The sequence below is a fragment of the Mytilus edulis genome, chromosome 8 (genome assembly GCF_963676685.1).
Source record: "Mytilus edulis chromosome 8, xbMytEdul2.2, whole genome shotgun sequence".
Taxonomy (NCBI): domain Eukaryota; kingdom Metazoa; phylum Mollusca; class Bivalvia; order Mytilida; family Mytilidae; genus Mytilus; species Mytilus edulis.
This window is the reverse complement of record NC_092351.1, coordinates 76,107,992-76,130,597: the sequence shown is the minus strand read 5'-3', so window position 1 is coordinate 76,130,597 and position 22,606 is coordinate 76,107,992. Positions and strand designations below refer to the sequence as shown.

Here is a 22,606-nt window from a genome sequence, read left to right as displayed (position 1 = left end):
CTGACTTCTTGTTCATCTAGTTATATAATTAGCAGTACAACTTTGGTCACCTAAACCTTATTTCATATAAATATTTACTCTACTTAAAAGGATAATGATGTTGATGAGGGTGATCCAGAAGGTGATTTAATGGCACTGCGACAGCAACAAGAATTACTCCAGAAACTATTACAACAGAAAGAACAAGTGAGAGATAACAAGAAATATCAATTTGCCTTGGTGTTGCAATGTATTAAGGAGATAACTGTATTTTAATCTCTAACAGCATTAATTGGTGATTTGATGGTCCCAAATTAAGTTTACAGGCAACACTCTTAGTGGTGCCAGAACCAACTATTTGCAACCATCAAATTACCAATTGATGTCGTTTGAGCTTTAAATACAATATATTTGTCTCCATTCTATTGAAAACTGACAGAAAACTAACATCAAATCATACATTAAAAATCTTGCACATACATTTTCATAACCATAATTGATGTCATGAAAATTGGTGAGGTTTCCAATCAAAATGAAGGCTTCAAAGATATTGCATTAGAATTTGGATTATTTGATTAATGGATTTCACCAGTGATTAAACCACACAGAAAACAATAGCTATTGTATTTATTCAATGAGCCACTAGAACTTAAAAAAGTTAAGATAGATTGACCAATAGGAGATAAGTCTGTGGAAAAGTTTCGTTTGGTTGGCAATACTTGATATAAAAGAACCATCACCAAAATAAATTGAAGATTCATATTTATATTAAACCTTGAATCAGTGCAACTTTTTTTCAATTATCTTTATTTATGATATTAGAATAATCTATTATTAAGATAGATTATCAGTGACAATATCAGTCCAATACAAATCAAACCAAGGGAGATAATGAAATAAGTTATATAAGAGTTATCTTTATATTTACAGATGACAGCATTAAAGGAAAGACAAAGATCTTTGATAGCTCTGCAGAAAGATGCTGAAGCCAAACTTAATGAAGCTAGAGCGTATGAAGGTAGGAGAGAAGGTGAAGATAATTTTATTACTCTTGGTGACACATTATTTTTTTAAAAAGTTTTGGGGAAAAAGTGATGAGGAGGGGTGTCAAAAGATCAACAGGTCAAGATGTATTTGATAGATATCTTTCAGATTAATCAGACAATTCCATTTGGAGTTTTTATTATGAAATTTCCCTGTTTTCTGTTATTATCTTGTAAGCAATTATAGAAAAAGCAAACAGGAAAAATTTCAGCAAAGTAAGATCTACTAATAAGTGTAAAGAGTTATTGCCCTTGAAAGATGACTTGTATAACAAAAAGTTTTGTACACAAACTATGATAGATATAGAGAGTAAATATTCATGAGTCATATGTTTAGCTAGTAGGACCTACATATAAGACAAATAACTAAACTTGTCTTTTCACCTATATCCTTTTAAAAAGAGTTATTGCCCATTATTTTACAAAAGATGATTTTACTCAATTTAAAAGTAGTGGCAGAAACCATGATAAATGGCACATATAAACATGCATTAATATACATTAAACAGCAAAAAAATCATTGATTCAAGATCTGTGCAAAAAATTCCAGGTGAGCCACCCAGGCTCTCAGGAACAGCTTGTTTGCTTTGTTTTCTTGCTGCTTGCAAAGATAAAGTAAGTTCTGGGTATGTTAATTTTACCATTCAAAATTTGAATAATCTCTAACCCTTTATTAACAGCCTCCATGAACAGTCTAGGAGGACAGCAGCCTCAACGTCAGAATCGGCCAGCTGCTGACAATATTTTTGCCAACATGGAGTCTGATGGTACACCTAGTTCTCTACAGGACATTAGACAACATTTTAACCTACTGAGGAACGAGCTGAAGGAGACAGTCAGTGCTGGTTCTAGAAAAGTGGAAGTATGAATAATGTATTAATTTTTAGCGGTTTTGGTTTACATATATTTTAAGCAATCAACAAAAAAGAGGGCATACAGTATAACCAGTGTTCAATATCAATATAGACAATGTAAATGGTAACAGTTAACACTTAGGGCTGTTCCATTATTCAAAATGTGTGGTCAGGATTCCGCAAGAAGCATTTTATGAAATTTGATGGGTGTCAGTGAGGTAGAAACAACAGATTAAAGATTGAATTCAGGTGGTAGATAACACTACAGGGAGATAACTCTGTGAGGTGGTAGATAACACTACAGGGAGATAACTCTGTCAGGTGGTAGATAACACTACAGGGAGATAACTCTGTAAAAATCAACTGAACCTCTTAATAACATTCTATTGTTTTGGAAATATTAAGCTTCTCAAAATTGGTGTTGGTCAAACTGCTATTTGTCCAACGAAAATTTACCGATAACGGATAAAGTTTTTTGAAATTCTTATATATTTTTGTCATATAGTCAAAGTGAACATTTTGTCAAAATTTTGTGAAAATTAAACGAGCCAAATTAATTTATGCGAAGGTTTTTGGTACCACCTTAAATCATAAGTTTTGTAGACAGTAACGTTCAATAAAATTTATTGGGTATTAACACACAAGAAAAATTCACTCTTGCAGATTTAAGAAAAATCATATAAGACTGCAGTACTGATGATTGTTTATTTAGTCTTAACATTGAAGAAAATGTACATTCTTGTAACTCAATGAATATTTAAGCCATTAATATTTAACCAATTATATAAATTTAAGTGATTTTCTTTTTAGAAAAAAGACGATAGGACTCGACAGAGTAATCCCGCTGTAGAAGCTGCGGCCAATGAAGCTGCAGCTGCATTAGATGACAATCGTTCACAGTTACAGAACAAACTAGAGGAGTTACACGAGAAAAAACAGAAGATGGATCAATTACTACAGGAGTTACAAATCCTACGATCGGAAAGGGTAGAAGATATCATGAACAATGGACTACAGGATAATAATAGTAAGTACTTAAATTGAGGGCAGCTGATTTAGATTGTTATACTGTATATATGGCCATATGGGTTGTTTTTGCATTAAGTTTTGTTAAATTATTTTCCTTTTGGATAGTTTTAACTTTGCCTGTGTTTAAAATTCATGTTTTATGGGATTTTTCAATGTATTGAAACAGTGAAATGTTCACATAGAATAAATTTATCTGAAACAAGAAAATTCACTAATACTTGTGTATGGAATGTCTTTGTTATATTCTGTATCTAAGACAGAAAATTGCTAAAAAGTATTTGTATATTTTTATGCCCCACCTACGATAGTAGAGGGGCATTATGTTTTCTGGTCTGTGCGTCCGTTCGTCCGTCTGTCCCGCTCCAGGTTAAAGTTTTTGGTCAAGGTAGTTTTTGATGAAGTTGAAGTCCAATCGACTTCACACTTAGTACACATGTTCCCTATGATATGATCTTTCTAATTTTAATGCCAAATTAAAGTTTTTACCCCAATTTCACGGTCCACTGAACATGGAAAATGATGGTGCGAGTGGGGCATTCGTGTACTGAGGACACATTCTTGTTAATGAAGTATTATTATTATCTTATCTGAACTTATTTGAATATTCCTTTGATATTTTTTATTTGTTCTTGTAATTTCTAAAACTGTTAGAAATGTGTTTTGATTTATTTTTTGGGTCACAATCTTGAAAATATCATGTTTTCACTGAGTCAGGTTCTGGATTACTATAGATATTACTTTACCTGAAATTTGGCATCTACAATTTGTCATTTAACAAGTTCTTTGACACTTATTTTGATGAAATAAATAAGTAAGCAGTGACATTAGCTTAATATATTTGAATACATTTTGTTTCGATTTTGCTGACCAGGAAACTACAGTCATAAGCTGTGTAATTTCCATATAATGGCCCAGATATGCCATTGGATGATTGTTTATATTAGACCCTGTTTTAAGTTTTGATTTCCTATTTAAGGTACCAGTGCAGCTGTACCTAGAACAAACTCCCAGATGAAAATATCTTCCTCTGAAGCTGCATCACAACATGCTGAAGCCACTGAACATGATGCTGAAGATGTCCTCAAAATGTTGGAGGCTGAAGAAAAATTTAGGTAAGGACACATCAAATTAAATTGAAAATAAAGTTTCAGACCTATTCTGGTCTTGTTTTTTATCGTTTTTTTTTCTTTCAAAATCTTGATCATGTAGACTGTAATTTGCATTTCAAAATTTCAATTAAATGATGTGGGGTCAATGTTCTTTCAAGAAGAATACAATATTTTGCTAATCTAAAGTAATAACGGGCAGCAATTCCATCTTTAACATTTAAGTTTGAAGTTCTTGTGGAAATTGTGGAAGTATTGCAGTACAGCAATTTGTGTTTATATTAATCTAAGGAAAGAAAAAAAAAAACATGAATTTGTAGCTATAGTCTCCTAGATATGTGTTGTTATTATAGAAAGTGACAATATTTCTTCATAAGGTAGGAGTGAAAAGAAGTATTAGATTGTGGATGTTAATCAATTGCTATAAATAAAGTTTTACACAGATTTGAATAAGGGCTATTCCAGAAAAAAATGTATGGGGGGGTTGGAAGGCACATTATATCAATAATACATGGGTGATGGGTATCAGAGCAACTTTTCACACTATAATGCACTATAATTCTCAATTACAATTGTCTGGGTGGCGGGTGCTGACAAAAACTGCCTTCCAACCCCCCCCCATACATTTTTTTCTGGAATAGCCCTAAGAATTTTTTTATCTTTATTTATATCATATTGATCATCTTTGAGTATCAACACTAAAATAATGATATCGTAACTTGACTTTTCTTCAGGAAATTGAAAGAGGTGAAAGAGAGATTGAATCAGCTGAAATCATTGATGTCGTACTACCAGACAGCTGAGGAAGATGGGAATGAAAATGATGAGAGAGCGGCTTATCAAGGTCGTCTAGAGCAAGGGTCAATACCTGTCAACAATGAACAGTTAACGTGAGTCAAGAAATTAAAAGATTGAAATGTTTTGAAAATCATGAAACAGCTCTTGTCAGTATAATTTTTAAAACAGTTTCTAGATAATATATGTTTTTACATTTCACAGCAGCATCATAAATGACTGCTGACATTTTTCAATTCTACTCTTACACTTATTTTTGTACTTTTGTATGGTTTACTCTGGATATGGTGTGGAGATTTAATTACTGTATTTAATTTCAGTGAGGTACCAGTAGAAATAATTCGTGCTGGACGTGCTGTGGAGACAAGATCTGATGATGATAATGAATCTGAAAGTAGCTCTGCTGAGGAGGGGACAGAATCTCATCTCTCTAGTCTTGGTCCCTGGGGCGATGACCCAGAAATACAGGAGAAAGTCAAGTATGTATAGGAAACAAATGGACATATCTGCATCTTTGAAATATTCATTATACTAGTAGATTATGAAGGTTTCTGTCAAGGAGACAACATTCAAACAACACTAAAAATAAAAGGCATATTTAGTGTTCTAAATCAGACTGGTTCATAAATAAAGTCGACCTACAAGTCTCCCCAAATTATTAGAAAGCTATTTTCAAATTTTACAGAGACTTTCTGAAGTAAGCCTTTAACACAAAATTCCCTACTTACATATTATTGCAATGACAGTTTTAACTATGAATATAAATAAAGAAGATGTAAAATGAACTCAATTAGACAGCAACCCAAATGATATGAAACCAAATAAATCCATTATTATGCATATTGGCCGACCTTGCAAGGTCTGTATAGCCAGTCAAGATCGGTAAAAACTTACGTTTGTCACTGTTAAGCATTCTTACAGCTGTTCTAGAATTAAACACAGAGAGGTGGTAGGTAGGTTCATTTTGTAGACATCAAACATTTTAATATTCTTCCAAAAATTCTGAGGAAAAGGCAACCATCTTTATGAAATTATATTGCTTCCTATACCCCTACCAAATAGATATTTGAACATCCATTATTGTCTCTATATTGTAGGAAATTAAAGGCAGCAAAAGACAAACTAAAACAGTTACAAGATCTGGTGTCCATGGTACAACATTCTCCTGACGCTGCCCAGCTGTCGTTACCAGATAACTTAATGGAGCTGGCAGGAAGTCTAGATGACGGGGAGTATGCAGAGGTGATGGACAAAGGGACAGAACTCAGTGAGGGAGAAATAGCAAATGATCAGGAGGAAGAAAGGTAAGGGCAAATAGTGTTTCATATCAGTCTTTACAAACTTTTAAATCCACAGTCTGAACTTCAGTTATACAAAAAAATTAGTTTGATTCTGTTGGCAAAAGATTTTAGACGTGTGAAAGCTATTTTACAAGCTTTGACTGGTGAGCTTGTCGTTTATTGTGAAGATTATATTATGATTACCTTGAATAAGTCATTCCCTCATTGTGATGGACTTGCAAGGGATCAAACTCTTTAAACAGTAAAAACATGTAATAATTCCAGGAATTTGATTGGAGCTCTCTTTTTCGAATGAACCAATGAGCTGATTACTTTATGTTATTGAGACAGGTAAATCCTGAGCTTATCTAAAAGATTAATTGACAATTTTCATGCGTTTATGTATCAACATTATTTGACCACTCAATTATTCAAGTCTATATTATGGATGTTCACTATTAGAACTGTTATGCCCCTGCCAGCCAAATAATTATCAGAATTTCAGAATCAGAATTATCCACTTTTAAGTTTAGGGCTATTCCGGGAAAAAATGTATGGGGGGGTTAAAAGGCAGTTTTTGTCAGCACCCACCACTCAGACAATTGTAATTGAGAATTATAGTGTGAAAAGTTGCTCTGATACCCATCACCCATGTAATATTAATATAATGTACCTTCCAACCCCCCATACATTTTTTTCTGGAATAGCCCTTAAGACAGTCAGGATCAACAAAAATTACATTCATCAATTCTCTTCATATCTGTAAATTAGAATATCATTGCCATGGAGTGGAGTGAAGTGATTGAATTTACATTAGATATGCTTTGCCTTAGTTTAATCAAATATATAACATTTCAGAGATACATTTTATGCAGCTAAGATGCAGGAACAGATGGATGAGTTAGATGAACTGAAATCTGAACGTCAGAGGTTACTGAACATACAACAAGAATTACAGACGTTAAATGCTAGATTTCCTGTAAGTTTGATGTAATATCTGATTGAGAACTAGATTGAAAAACAAGCTCTTCTAGGGACTCCTTAACATATGACATTAACATGTTAAGTTAATGAATAAATTTAACATAGACTTTAAAAAAGATTTTCCCTTCATACACTATTCTCCAAATGAAAGATCACTTTCTATATTTAAAACACTCAACATTTCTTTGCCATTTCAAATAAAAAGCCAAAAAAAAACAACCCAAAAACAACATGTCAGAAAAAGTATTTTCAAATAAATTGAAAAATTAATTGTGAACTTTGTTTTAAAATGATTAGAATAAAATAAAATAATTGAGATGCAAAGTCACCTTATTTAAAAAAAACTCTTCAGCACCTGCAGTAATGGAAAATAATTAATTGAGTACATTTATCTATGAATAATTTAAATCTCTATTCCAGTCAGAGGTTGCAGAAGGAGACCAGGAAAGAGATGCAGAACCAACTCATAAAAGACACAAACAATCTAAACAGATTCCTGATGAACCTGAGGTGGAGGGTAGTGATAGGGCACCTGTAGTCACATGTAAGTGTAGTACCTGTGACATGATAGTAATTGTATCACACCAATTGCTGTCTAGATGCACTTCTTTTTGCAAACTTTACTCAAATCAGGGGTATGAGAGAGGCATTGGTTTAGCTCATCTAAATGTTACATGTCAAAAGATTGCAGTGTAGTACTAGTTGTTACTCGTGGGGGCTCCTCTCACTTTTATTGGGGATATCTGTCTTTATAAGATAATAAATTGCTTCTTTGTCTGAGGATTAGTGAAAACATGTAAAGAGGTCATATTTTTCTTTGGATACCTCATCCTGTTGATTTCTGTTGATTGCAACTGCATAATGTGAACTAGATAGATTTGGTATGATTGTCAACAAAAGACCAAATAACAAAGAAGCTAGTAACTTAAGCTAAGTATATTTTACAATTTGGAAGAATGTACAACTGTGTTAAAATTATTTCTCAATGTAATTTCAGTTTCCTCAAATGATGAAGTTTATGACAAGATGAGAAGACAGAGGATGCTGAGAGAAGAACTACGACAGAAAAAGAGAGAAGTAGAAGCTATTATGAAGAAAGATGGCTCAAGGAAAAATTATGGAAAAAATCAGGACGCTCAGAGTGACACAGTTTCTTTCTCAACAGATGCATTTGGGTAAATACTGCCATACTGTTGTATTATGTGTATTTATATTAACCCTTTCGCCGATGAGTCCCGGTTTACCGGGATTCACGCTTCAGACAGCTGACGAGGAGTCCCGTTTTACCGGGATCGGAATACCTCTTTTATATTTCCCGCTCATAACCGTGCAAACATGAGTTATCTTTCTTTGACGAATACCCGGATGAAAGTGTAAACATGGCGCTTCCGGTTGTTGAAAACCGTGTCAAAATCAGAGGAAATTTATGGAATTTACGAGAATTTGAAATGAGGGAACATTTTTTTTGAAAGAATATGGAAGAATTGAAGTCAAACTAGTATACTTTTTTGACATAAAATGTCGTTTTTTGTACAAAACACTTGGAATGGACATCGTTCAGTGTGAGGAATTTGTACAACCTCGTAAAATTTTTCAAAATTTTGCCGTTTTGGGTTAAAAAATTATGATTTGGGGTCAAAGAGCAGAATTTTGAGAATTTCACCTAGATAATGCCGAAAATTTGAAAATTTGGTTATTTTATGATGAAAAAATTATCAAAACATGAACAAAACTGTGAACATAATGTTAGTGAATGAAATAAATACACAAATAACTACAAACAAGTTTTTATTGACATTTATTATGAAGATCTCCCACTTAAGTAATAGTAGCCAGGGAAGCCATCGTCTCAGAGTAGCTTCAATCTGGGCAGCAATCGGTGAAAGGGTTAAGATTGTCTTATTTTCTTCAGATTCAAAATTTAATAGTGTTATGAAATTATTTATTAGAATTTCCATTTTTTAAGTTAAATTGTAGTGGGGATAGTGAAGAAGTATTATTAAAAGTAGGACAGAAGTTTATGTGGTAGATTCCTAACAACACGAAAAAAATGAAGAACAGAGAAATACTTTATCTCAGTAAATGTAATGGTAGAATCTATATTTCTCTCATTTATGTCACTTTACAGAAATAACCAAAGATTGGGTGTTATTGATTCAGGTCTGTCATATTTGTTTTCCCAAATTATTTTGTTATAAATTAGGCCATTAATTTTCTCATTTTGAATTTAATAAATCATATTTTTCATGTGGGGGCTTTTTTTAGCCAACTATATGGTATAGGTGTACTTTCATTGTTGTACAGGCTGTAAAGTGTATCTGTGGTATAAAACTACTTATTTTTACAAAGAAAATAATGATATCATTTAAAGTGTATATTTTTTATATTTACAGTGGAGCTGCTAGTGCTGATGCCACCATGGCAACCTGGGGAGGGTCCACAGTAGACAACATGGAGAGCATCACAGAGGATGGTGTAGACGGGAACCAGGCTAGTGATAATGATGAAGTGGATGATGGTAAGTAGAACAGGGACATGGTCAAAAGGTTTCAGTAGACAACATGTCAAAAGTATGAATAGAAGAGGGGTAAAAAGCTAGAAATGAAGATGTTAGATAAAGTTTTGTAGTAGGGGACAGTATAGAAGAATTAAACATGCTTGAGTGAAAGACTAGAATTTATTGGCAAACAAAAATAAATGAACAAGTAACGAACAATTTATCACAACTTGCAGTCAGCCTTTGGTATGAGATATTTTTGTGATTTATTATGGCAACTTAATTTTGATATCCAGTACACCCAAGACAAGACAAATGGTAGATTTTAATATTTCTTACATAAAACTTCCCTCAATCCTTTAACCTTGAATAACCTATTCACCTTATGGCAGGTATTTAAGGTGGTACCCAACACTTTAACTAAAATTAATTTGGCTCGTTTAATTTTCTTAAAATTTTGACAAAGTATTTACTTTAACCCTTTTACAAATATAAAAATTAAAAAAAATTTGAACCAACCGTTTTATCAGAAAAATTACACTGGTTATATAGCAGTTTGACAAACACTTATTTTGATCATTGAGAAGCTTAATATTCCCTTAACAACACAACGTAATTAAAACGTTTAGCTGATTTTACAGTTATCTCCCTGTAGTGTTAGGTACCACCTTATGGTTAGCAGAAAATACTGATCTTGTTGGAATGGAAACGAATTTTGTTTTGTCAGAACTATTTAAAGCATGGGATGACTGACATATTTGTAGGATATCCCAGTGATGGTATTGTACAGGTGGAAGAAGAAGAGGAGGAATTTGACAATGAAACTTACACAATAGAAAATGATGTACGTCAGCGAAGAATGGCTAGAGCAGGCAAAACCAAACAGAGGACTTATCCCCGGTCTCGTACTGAACCTAAAGGTAGGTGCTAAACTGTCCTAGGATGTAAAATGTAGGTCAAGGACATATAAAGGCAGTGAAAGAATCTAAATTACAGCTGAACGATTTTTGTCAAATTCACCTTTCCATGGTTAAGAGTGAACATTGAAAGAGCAAAAAAACAGGTCTGGACACTTTTCCTTTAAAGTAGACTTACCATTAATATTTCTTTACTTTTAAAAATTCCAATTGGGAACATATTTCTATTATTTAAATATTTCTATTCTACAAAAATCCAAGCATGAAGTATCTCTTAAAAAAGAGCTCAATTTTTAAAATCATCAAGTTTTTATAAACCAAATCTGAAGTTCAGTTTATCTGAGCAGAAGTGTGCTTCCCCATGCAGAAAGAAGTTTTCAATGTGTCAACATTTTGTCTGTTTAATTGCATTGAATGTCAGTCAAATATCAGAGTTCCTGAAATCTACGGCAACATTTAAGTTGGTACCTAACACCTTGACTAAAATTAATTCGGCTCGTTTAATTTTCATAAAATTTTGAAAAATATTGACTTTGACCCTTTGACAAAAATATCAAAATTTAAAAAAACTTGAACCAGACACATTTGAAAAAAATGGTTGGATTTATAGCAGTTTGACAAACTCTCATTTTGATTATTGAGAAGCTTAATATTTTCTTAACAATAGAATTTGGTTAAAACGTTCAGCTGGTTTTACAGAGTTATCTCCCTGTAGTGTTATGTACTACCTTAATAACTAATTTCCAGAGAAAAATTAAACCACAGCAAACATGAGTAAAACAGGATCAACACTGCAATCCTGCTTGTTTGTTTTTGCTCAGAACCAACAAGACTGCTTGTTTTCAAGAAAATTGAGTTTTTTGTAATTTCAATCAAAATTTATTTTCAATATTTCAGGTGGGGCTCGTCCAAAGCAAAGAAATTTTTCAAAGAAACAAAAGAAAAGCAGACAAAGACAAGAGGTTTGTAGGGTGAGATCGATGTTGAATTAAGTTTTTTTAGGAATTGACTTTAACAGATTTTAGTCTATAAAGGGATTTTTTTTATCAATTTTGTAAAATGCAGTTGACAGAATTCTAATTGAAATGACAGAAAATAGACATGATGAAGTGTTTTTTTTCATAAGAGCCTATATGCCCATAACATGTAGTTCAAGTACACAAAGTTACCCAGAATAATGGAAAAGAAAGGTTGGTGTTAATAGTTCTCAAAACACAAAATGAGAGTACTGAACATGCTTGTAAAAACCAAAGGGCAGGAACACAAAAAAAAAAAGTAAAAAAAAAAAACCAACTCAATTCTCAAATTCAAACTAAAATTTTATAACAACTTGTTTGATTTATGATTTTGATATAAAAAGAAATGATGTTCCCATTTGATTTCAGAATTTCCGATCAGCAGAGGATATTATTCAGGATGATGAGCCAGCATCCCTACAACAACAGATTGACAGACTAACAAACTTATGTCAGTCTCTGTTACAGAGAGACACACCTGGTCCCATAATGCAACAGTCTCCTGCAGGTAAGTTACTGAACTATTAAAATAGAATAACTTACCATTAAATGTCTGTAGGAGGAGAGAGAGGTATATGTCAACAAAACACAAAAAATTAACAAACATCGATTCAGCAGAGATCATGAAAAATTGGTTCAAGTGAAAACCAGACCTCATGATATTCAGCCGAACTCCGCCTATGACACTGCAATGATGCACTCTGTGTTATATTATCAGGCTATGGGTACCAGCAGAACCCAGACATTCTTATTTTTATATTCTCTATACTGTTGATTCATTCATTTTCGTGGGTATCAAATTTCGTGGATTGCTGAAAACTTGCATTTTCGTGGATATTTGTTTTTCGTGGTTTTGCCAATTCCTGTATACAGAGCCTATTGAAAAATATGTTATTCGTTAAACATTTGAATTCGTGGTTCACCTCTAACCGTGAAACCAACGAAAATTGGTATCCAACAAATAATAATGAAACCACAGTCAATCATGTAGTAAGTCCCCTTGGTTTTTTTCAGGCTATGGGTACAAGCAGAATCAAGACCTATCTTGTAGTATCTCATGTAGTATAGCTCTCTTTTTTTTCAGGCTATGGGTACCAGCAGAATCAAGACATATCTTGTAGTATCTCATGTAGTATAGCTCTCTTGTTTTTTTTCAGGCTATGGGTACAAGCAGAATCAAGACCTATCTTGTAGTATCTCATGTAGTATAGCTCTCTTTTTTTTCAGGCTATGGGTACAAGCAGAATCAAGACCTATCTTGTAGTATCTCATGTAGTATAGCTCTCTTTTTTTTCAGGCTATGGGTACAAGCAGAATCAAGACCTATCTTGTAGTATCTCATGTAGTATAGCTCTCTTTTTTTTCAGGCTATGGGTACCAGCAGAATCAAGACATATCTTGTAGTATCTCATGTTGTATAGCTCTATTGTTTTTTTTCAGGCTATGGTACAAGCAGAATCAAGACCTATCTTGTAGTATCTCATGTAGTATAACTCTCTTGTTTTTTTTTCAGGCTATGGGTACAAGCAGAATCAAGACCTATCTTGTAGTATCTCATGTAGTATAGCTCTCTTGTTTTTTTTTTCAGGCTATGGGTACAAGCAGAATCAAGACCTATCTTGTAGTATCTCATGTAGTATAGCTCTCTTGTTTTTTTTCAGGTTATGGGTACAAGCAGAATCAAGACCTATCTTGTAGTATCTCATGTAGTATAGCTCTCTTGTTTTTTTTCAGGCTATGGGTACAAGCAGAATCAAGACCTATCTTGTAGTATCTCATGTAGTATAGCTCTCTTGTTTTTTTTCAGGCTATGGGTACAAGCAGAATCAAGACCTATCTTGTAGTATCTCATGTAGTATAGCTCTCTTGTTTTTTTTCAGGTTATGGGTACAAGCAGAATCAAGACCTATCTTGTAGTATCTCATGTAGTAAGTCCCCTTGCTTTTTTTCAGGCTATGGGTACAAGCAGAATCAAGACCTATCTTGTAGTATCTCATGTAGTATAGCTCTCTTGTTTTTTTTCAGGCTATGGGTACAAGCAGAATCAAGACCTATCTTGTAGTATCTCATGTTGTATAGCTCTCTTGTTTTTTTTCAGGCTATGGGTACAAGCAGAATCAAGACCTATCTTGTAGTATCTCATGTAGTATAGCTCTCTTGTTTTTTTTCAGGTTATGGGTACAAGCAGAATCAAGACCTATCTTGTAGTATCTCATGTAGTAAGTCCCCTTGCTTTTTTTCAGGCTATGGGTACAAGCAGAATCAAGACCTATCTTGTAGTATCTCATGTAGTATAGCTCTATTGTTTTTTTTCAGGCTATGGTACAAGCAGAATCAAGACCTATCTTGTAGTATCTCATGTAGTATAGCTCTCTTGTTTTTTTTCAGGCTATGGGTACAAGCAGAATCAAGACCTATCTTGTAGTATCTCATGTAGTATAGCTCTTGTTTTTTTTCAGGCTATGGTACAAGCAGAATCAAGACCTATCTTGTAGTATCTCATGTAGTATAGCTCTCTTGTTTTTTTCAGGCTATGGGTACAAGCAGAATCAAGACCTATCTTGTAGTATCTCATGTAGTATAGCTCTCTTGGTTTTTTTCAGGCAATGGGTACAAGCAGAATCAAGACCTATCTTGTAGTATCTCATGTTGTATAGCTCTCTTGTTTTTTTTTTCAGGCTATGGGTACAAGCAGAATCAAGACCTATCTTGTAGTATCTCATGTAGTATAGCTCTCTTGTTATATTTTCAGGCTATGGGTACCAGCAGAATCAAGACCTATCTTGTAGTATCTCGTGTAGTATAGCTCTCTTGTTTTTTTTCAGGTTATGGGTACCAGCAGAATCAAGACCTATCTTGTAGTATCTCGTGTAGTATAGCTCTCTTGTTTTTTTTCAGGTTATGGGTACCAGCAGAATCAAGACTTTGATCTTGTAATGAGCTGGTCTTTGTTATATTTTCAGGCTATGGGTACCAGCAGAATCAAGACCTATCTTGTAGTATCTCATGTAGTATAGCTCTCTTGTTATATTTTCAGGTTATGGGTACCAGCAGAATCAAGACCTATCTTGTAGTATCTCATGTAGTATAGCTCTCTTGTTTTTTTTTCAGGCTATGGGTACCAGCAGAATCAAGACTTTGATCTTGTAATGAGCTGCTCTTTGTTACATTTTCAGGCTATGGGTACCAGTAGAATCAAGACTTTGATCTTGTAATGAGCTGCTCTTTGTTACATTTTCAGGCTATGGGTACCAGTAGAATCAAGACTTTGATCTTGTAATGAGCTGCTCTTTGTTACATTTTCAGGCTATGGGTACCAGCAGAATCCAGACATACAACAACAATTCCAACAGCAGCAAAGTTTGATGATGAATCAGTGTCTACAACAAATGTGTATGCAACAGATGGAATTACAGAATCTCCAACGGCAACTCAACATCTTCACCGACCCCTACGGTGGCGACATGCGGCTACGATCTTTACAGTCTCTTCCTACAGACAGTCGTAACATGTCGCCTAATCTTGAATCTCGACAGCAACCTTTTAGTGTTCAAGTTCCTCAATTCCCTAGTAGTTACTATGGCAATAGGCAAAGTAATGATAGCTCTCCTCAAATGAACAATGAAGGCTTGTTGGTGAATCGGTCAACGTACGGTCAGGGTAGTGGGAAGAAAGCGTCTAGTGGTAGGAGTAAGAACAATTATGAACAATATTATTCTTCTGAGAAAAAGGAAAAGTCACAGAAAAATGTACAAGAAAGAAGTCAAGAATTCCAAGATACACCAATGCCATTGTTAAATTTTGATGAACAAAGAAATAGACGAAAGTAAGTGTTGTTGTCTGATAGTAGGAAAAATCTTGAAATCGGTAAATTTTTCTGAATTTGGCAACTCAATATGCAAATGATACATATACTACATGTACATGAATGTATTTGTTTTTGTGGGTACTAATTTCTTGGATTAAAGAAAACTTAGATGTTGTGGATATTTAATTTTGTGGTTTTGTTGAAGTCTGCATTAGGGGGTCAGACTTTGGTTCAGGGAGATTACTCTTTAAATCAGTTAAGCGTTTGTAAAAGTCAAGTTCATCAATGTATTTTAAGCATTTACATGAAACAGATTGAAAATAGTCTATGTAACCTAGAAGCTTAGAATATATTTTTGAAAATGGTTGACACAAACGTACTGATGATTTTAAGAGTTATTTCCCTTAAACTCTTAAGAAAATGTGTTATTCGTTTAAACTTTAATTTCTGTACCCACAAAATCCACAAAAAGTCAGAAACCAATGAATAATAATAAGGAATCCACAGTATTATAGATTTAAAAAAGATCTTTTTAACATTAGAGTAAAAAGAAAATTCTGGTTCACTGATCTAGCCATTCATCTATCATGTCTATTTGTTTGTTCATTTGTACTGAGTATCATATATATTTTGGTTTGCTAACCATGTCATCAGGTACTGTTCACTTTTCAAAGGACATTATAAATTTGAGAGCGGAAAAGGGAAATGTGTCGAAGGCCACTAATGGGACTTCAACACATCGAGAAAATCCTGCACTTGGAGGCAGGCCCCCTAAACAAACATATATTAGTTCAGTGAAAATTAATGCCATAATTAACTCCTAAACGTATCTTATAGTGAGTTATTTTTGCAGGTGTAAAATTTCACGATTTTCATTAAATAAAGTGTATGAAATATTTGGACGGTCATTATTTTGGTGGATTCAAAACTTTTTACTTGATTCCTTTGCAAGTGCAGTTTTAAATTTGCAAAATTTATTTTGGTGATTTCGTTCTATCCGCGAAAATATGTGAAAATTTACACCCCGTGAAAAATGACCCGCTGTACGGTATAAATGAACTAAAATTAGAGACTACCAGAGGCTCCTGACATGGACAGGAGGAAATATGCCACGGGGTTAAACATGTTTTGTGAGATCTCGGCCCTCCCCCATTACCTCTAGCCGATGAAGAATAAACAAACACATAGCATTACTCAGTTTTATAAAAGTCTGAGACATTTATGATCTGATGAAATATAACTGTGTGACACATGTTTTATCCTTTGTTACAGTATTTTTAATTATTTTTAGGATGAATGCAGGAAAAGATTGGTCAACAGCCTCATTAGCATCTGATAGTAAACACGGATCAGGTCAGTTGATTTTTAGCTCACCTGGCCCAAAGGACCAAGTGAGTTTTTCTCATCACTTGTCGTTCGTTGTCCGTTGTCCTTAACTTTTACAAAAATCTTCTTCTGAAACTAATGGGCCAAATTTAACCAAACTTGGCCACAATCATAATTGGGTTATCTAGTTTAGAAAATGTGTCCGGTGACCTGGCCAACCAACAAAGATGGCGGCCATGGCTTGTAAATTTTGTAATGTTTTACAAAAATATTCTCCTCTGAAACTAAAGGGCCAAATTTAACCAAACTTAGCCACAATCATTATTAGGGTTTCTAGTTTAAAAAATGTGTACGGTGACCCAGCCAACTAACCAAGATGGCCACCATGGCTAAAAATAGAAAATAGAGGTAAAATATAGATTTTGGCTTAAAACTCTGAAACCAAAGCATTTAGAGCAAATCTGACATGGTCTTATATTGTTTATCAAGTCAATATCTATATGCCCTGAAATTTTCAAATGAATTAGACAACTGGTTGTTGGGTTGCTGGATCCATCAGTGTCTTTTGTTTGTTATGCACATAGACCAAGGTGAGCGACACAGGCTCTTTAGAGCCTCCAGTTACATCACTACCTTACAGACTCTGGGTATTAAGGAACCCTCATGTCCATTTATCACATCATCTGTTCGTCAAACTTTTGGCTGCCAGATGAAAAGTAGGGAACTGCTTTTTGGAAATTAATTGAAATTTTAATGTATATTTTGGACAACTAAAGACAATTATGTTTAATTTTCTTGTTTTCACTTTTACTGTTCTAGAGTTATGCTACTTTTTTCTTGAAAAAATTGAAATTGGAAAAGTAAAATGGAGGAAATTTCTAGAGTAGATAAACAAATCATAGATACCAGGATTGAAATTTTGTATTTGTGCAAGACACACTTTCGTCTACAAAAGGCTCATCGGTGAAACTTGAATAAAAGTCATTTTTTATTTTGTAGAGAGACCAGATAGAGAAGAAGAAGCCAGAAGACAAGGTCTGTCCTTGAGAGCTCGGCAGCTGCTAGAAGATATGTATAGACCAGGCCTTAGTGCTGGAATCAGTGGGGCAGGCTTCAGGGAAAATATCAGCATTGCTAGTACTATGTCACAAGCACAGGAGAGTCCTGGTAAAGATACTAGGTAAGAACTAAGTGCTGGCATAAGTGAGACATGTTTCAGATCTAGAGAAAATAGGATATCTGTATTTAGTTAAATATCTTCATTCATAGTTCATCTTTACCCAATTTATTCTCTTGTGAAAACCTTATTATCTCACAAATAGAGTTGAATCGAAAATTACCTTTGAATTCAAACTTAATTTTCTTCAATTGACTTTTTAACAGAGTTCTTTAAATCTTTCTTTTCAAGGTGGTCTGGAAGAAAATATGCTGGTCTTCACTATAATTTTCTCTTGTAAAATACCAAAAATGTGTTGGTCCTTTGAAAAACAAAGGTTTGGACCTCCAATTTTTGAGAACTCTGTTTTTAGTCATGACCATAGCTGTGGTTGATCAGAACTAGAATGAAAGGGGTTTACTCAATACAACTTCATAAATAACTTTATTTAATCATCAAACGCAGTTTAAAAAATTTCTTAAAATACAGGTTTGAGTTTGATGGTTTTGGCATTTCCCCTCATATATACCTTAGCAAAACAACATAAACTTTTGTTTATTTATTTCTGATAAATCAATGGATAACACTTTTTATGCCCCACCTACGATAGTAGAGGGGCATTATGTTTTCTGGTCTGTGCGTCCGTTCGTCCGTCTGTTCGTTCGTCCGTTCGTCCGTCTGTCCCGCTTCAGGTTAAAGTTTTTGGTCGAGGTAGTTTTTGATGAAGTTGAAGTCCAATCGACTTCAAACTTGGTACACATGTTCCCTATGATATGATCTTTCTAATTTTAATGCCAAATTAGAGATTTTACCCCAATTTCACGGTCCACTGAACATAGAAAATGATAGTGCGAGTGGGGCATTCGTGTACTGAGGACACATTCTTGTTTTCTTTATTACATAAAATCAGACGATTGAGTAGACCTGTTCTAGTTTTGCATATTTTATTCAATATGAGTCAATGATAAAAAAAAATCGTCTTTATTTATTTCAGAGATTCAGAAGATGGAGTAGATTTATCCTTATTTGAAGCACTGAGAGAGGGTATATATGCTGAAGTAGCTACTTTGATATCACAGAATGAAAACCGACCACACTTCCTCATAGAATTGTTTCGAGAATTACAGAAATTAAACACAGATTACCTAAGACAAAGAGCGTTGTATGCCATCAGAGATGTGGGGTCAAAGTTCCTCACAGAACAAAATAATGATACATCGGTTTCTGCAGTAAGTAATTAAAGAAGTATTTCATCTTTAATGAATAGGAACATTTAGAATAAAGTTGGATAAATGAGAGAAAATGCATGTGAAGGTTGAGACTGTCAATTATATATACCATTTTCATGAAAATATGATCAGTTCAATGAAGAGTTAACATTTATAATCTGTTAAGAATGCTGCAACAAGATCGATGATTGCATTATCATTTGACCATGAAATTTCAGGTGTAGATCATCAATTTATACTTTTTTCATAAAAAAATTATCGATTTCTGTGGACTTAAATGTACAAATTTTACCAATACTGCATGTTTTCTTGTTTGATGAATAGTCTAAGATTTGTTTTTACATTCAATTCTTGTATATTTTAATTACAGCCAGCTCCAGCCTGGATAAACACAGATGCTATCAATCAAGTATCTGATACAGACGACTCTACACCCAGTGAAAGTATTGTTACAACAGATATGGATGAAATTGCGGTAAATTAAATAATCTTATTTATTTTTTTTCTTCGACTGATTTATTACATTGTGCAGAAAATTCTGTTTTGATCACTAAATAGTGATTATCAACTAAACCAAGTGTTATTTAGACCATCCAGTATTTTTGAAAATTCTGTCAATGGGAGATAACTCTGGTTCTATTTGATTGAAACAAAATTTAGTGATTGTATTTTCCTTAACCCTTTCGCGGCGAGTGTATCCTTGAGGATACACAATGCGCAGGGCGGATGTATCCTTGAGGATACACGATGCGCAGGGCGAGTGTATCTTTCAGGATACATAAATATTGTCCCAATAAAAGCCGCAGTTTTACGCTATTTGCCGTTCTTAACAGTTGAAATCAATGTTTCATTTAAAATCTACGATATCTGAGGGTATTATTTCAGTTCTTCAACAGCATTAAAAACATCGTGAAAGGTAAATAAATCAAATCGGAAAATTTTATTTTCTAAAATTAGAACCGGAAACACGTTTTGAGGTCATGTGGGGTTTCAAAATGGCTCCTCTCGATAACGAGGAGTGGAAGTACAGCTGTTTTCTGTGTTTTGATGAAGCCCTTTATAATTCTTAGGTAGTTTTAACTATATAATAAAAATAAATGGTTCAATATGTCTTCAATAAATATGATAGCGATCTTTTTAAAGCCTTTGCTTCCCACAAAAATCGGAACTAGACAAGTAAGTTTTTTCGCGTTCATGGCTTTGCTACAAAAACAATTCTCGATTTCGAGGGAACAGAAATATGGCTTTGAAAAGCTGGTACTCGGTTGACACATACACTTTGATTGAGTATCGGGTGAAATAAGCGGATAGGGCTGTGAATGTACGGGAGAACAATGCACGAAATTGAAAGTAGTTTGGAAAGTGAAACTTCGTCTGCTACTATTGCAGTGTGAAAATGTCGTCAGACAAAACTGATGTAGAATTTGCATGTTCAGTGAAACCAGAGACATATTGTATTATATGTCTCTGGTGAAACTGATGTAATTAATGCCGGACACGAGGTCTTACTTAATGAGGAAAGGTTACGAAATGGTCAGAATTGGCAGGGGAAAGATGACAGTGAGGGCTATAATGAGGAAGCCATAGGGGAGCAGGAGGTTAATATTAATTGGTGAGGAGATGGTGGTGATTGGTGGCACAAACATTACAATGAGATTAGTAGTGTTGAAAAAGGTCTACACATATATTTGCCCCTTGTGGGAATACTGGGCTAAGTCATGTCATGGGTGCTGAAAAGGAGGTGTCAGATTTCGGGCAACTTTATATGGACAATCCTTTTCTTGAATGCATTTAAATCAACAAAACTGATAACTTTAAGCTTTCCACTGATTTTTATAGGTGCTGTTATGCCACTATCCCAGATAAGGGGGAAAGGTTGAGCGCTCACAAACATGTTTAACCCTGCCACACTAATCTTATGTGCCTGTCCCAAATCAGGAGCATGTAGTTAACTGGTTGTTGTTGGTTCATGCCTGTCATTTTCATTTAAGATTAATTGTTTTGTAATCAAGTACATGTAGCTATACATATAGGCAGTTAGTTTTCTCAGTCGAATTGTTTAATATTTCCCATGTCTGGCGGGCCTTTTATAGCTGACATTACATTATGCGTTTTTCTCATTGATGAAGGCCATATGGTTGCCTATAATTGCTTACATCCACTGTATTTGAACTTTGGTGGATAGTTGTCTTATTGGCAATCATACCTTATCTCCCTATTTTCATATTCACTACAAAGGCAAAGGCAAAATGACAACAAAATGCCTTGGAGCTACAAATAAGAAATGAAAGCATTTCTTGGTCTTGCATACCATTTACTAAGTTGTATTGGTTAACAGATCCAATAATGGTCACCTCAATATTTTCTTGTACAATGATTAGGGACAGGTATACCCATATTTTATGGTACCTTCATTTCTCTGACCATCATGTTGATCCTTTCGGTAATATTAAACCTGTTGTTTCATTAGTTGAAACTCTGAAGAACAAAACAAATGTATCAATCTTGTTAATATAATATATATATTTTGGTCATGTTAAATGTTGGCCAGTTCGCAAGATAAGAGGTTAAACTACCCCTCTGCCATTGTTGACTACACTTCAAATGTGGTGGCTGACCAATACATCTAGTATTATTGTTATTATCAAAAAAAAATGCAATGGCTCAAAAAGTATGTTTCATTTTAGTTGGGACAGGTAAATTTGTAATACCTTCATATTTACCATTCATCCAACCTAAAATTTCTTCAGTTTTCTTGTTTGCTGGTAAAAAGGATTGATAAATAGATATTTTGTGCTGGGGTGAGCAGGGGAAGGCCATTACTAGACATAAGTTTACACACATGCCTTCAAACTGGAACAAAAAAGAGAGAAGTCAAGTTTGATGTATTTAATTTGTTCTTGTTGTTTGTTAAAATTTTATTGTTGAACGTTCATACTTTAGTTATCAAATTCTCTTAGTTAATTGTAATACTGATTATATAAATGGGAAGATATTGCTTAATTTTTTATCAAAATCTAAAGTTTTGTGACTTGATATGGGAAAAATGAAACTGCACTGAATTATCAAGAAAGGATGAAACATATGACAGATATGTGTTCATGTGTAATGAGAGTAGAAATTCATTGTGTAAGTGATTATTCTTCGCATGATTACAATGTACATGTATATATATGATAACTAAAGTATCTATCATAATTAAAATAGTAATTTAATATATTTTATATACTTAGTGATTAAAAGTTTTTCAAATTACACAATCAGAAAATCTAGAACAAAGCTGTTGCATATTGGTAATAGAGGAAGTTGAAAAAACACCAAACCTTTGAAAAATAGACCAACTACAAAAGTACTTGTATATATGGTTGACCCTGGTAAATTAATTAGTCTATTTTTTTTTATCGACTTATAAAAGATAATGACTATATTCTGCTTTTTTATTCTTCTAAAATAGGCAGCATAGACAGAAAAATATTTTTTTTAGCAGATTTTTTTTTTTTTTTTTTTTTTTTATAAAGTATTGTAATGTTTACCAGGGAAAATGAAACATATCTTGTTTGTTTAATAACACTCTTTAATACCAGTGT

General features: G+C 33.8%; 1 protein-coding gene across 29 annotated transcripts in view; it reads left to right on the top strand.

The window, feature by feature from the left end:
* The window catches only part of LOC139486302 (pericentriolar material 1 protein-like), a 55,526-nt gene that overhangs the window by 15,025 nt on the left and 17,895 nt on the right, over positions 1-22,606 (top strand). For 9 of the 29 annotated variants that reach the window (XM_071271144.1, XM_071271139.1, XM_071271134.1 and 6 more), the window contains 20 exons: positions 91-186; positions 910-1,009; positions 1,703-1,884; positions 2,687-2,903; positions 3,882-4,017; positions 4,746-4,901; positions 5,127-5,285; positions 5,904-6,110; positions 6,945-7,065; positions 7,491-7,614; positions 8,068-8,245; positions 9,464-9,588; positions 10,332-10,487; positions 11,382-11,446; positions 11,870-12,008; positions 14,807-15,326; positions 16,600-16,661; positions 17,634-17,814; positions 18,785-19,019; positions 19,390-19,494. In XM_071271144.1, the coding sequence (XP_071127245.1) occupies positions 91-186; positions 910-1,009; positions 1,703-1,884; positions 2,687-2,903; positions 3,882-4,017; positions 4,746-4,901; positions 5,127-5,285; positions 5,904-6,110; positions 6,945-7,065; positions 7,491-7,614; positions 8,068-8,245; positions 9,464-9,588; positions 10,332-10,487; positions 11,382-11,446; positions 11,870-12,008; positions 14,807-15,326; positions 16,600-16,661; positions 17,634-17,814; positions 18,785-19,019; positions 19,390-19,494 (3,264 nt within the window). Of the gene's footprint in view, positions 1-90; positions 187-909; positions 1,010-1,702; positions 1,885-2,686; positions 2,904-3,881; positions 4,018-4,745; positions 4,902-5,126; positions 5,286-5,903; positions 6,111-6,944; positions 7,066-7,490; positions 7,615-8,067; positions 8,246-9,463; positions 9,589-10,331; positions 10,488-11,381; positions 11,456-11,869; positions 12,009-14,806; positions 15,327-16,599; positions 16,662-17,633; positions 17,815-18,784; positions 19,020-19,389; positions 19,495-22,606 lie in introns of all 29 variants that reach the window. The other 20 variants (XM_071271143.1, XM_071271138.1, XM_071271132.1 and 17 more) reach the window with 3 other exon arrangements.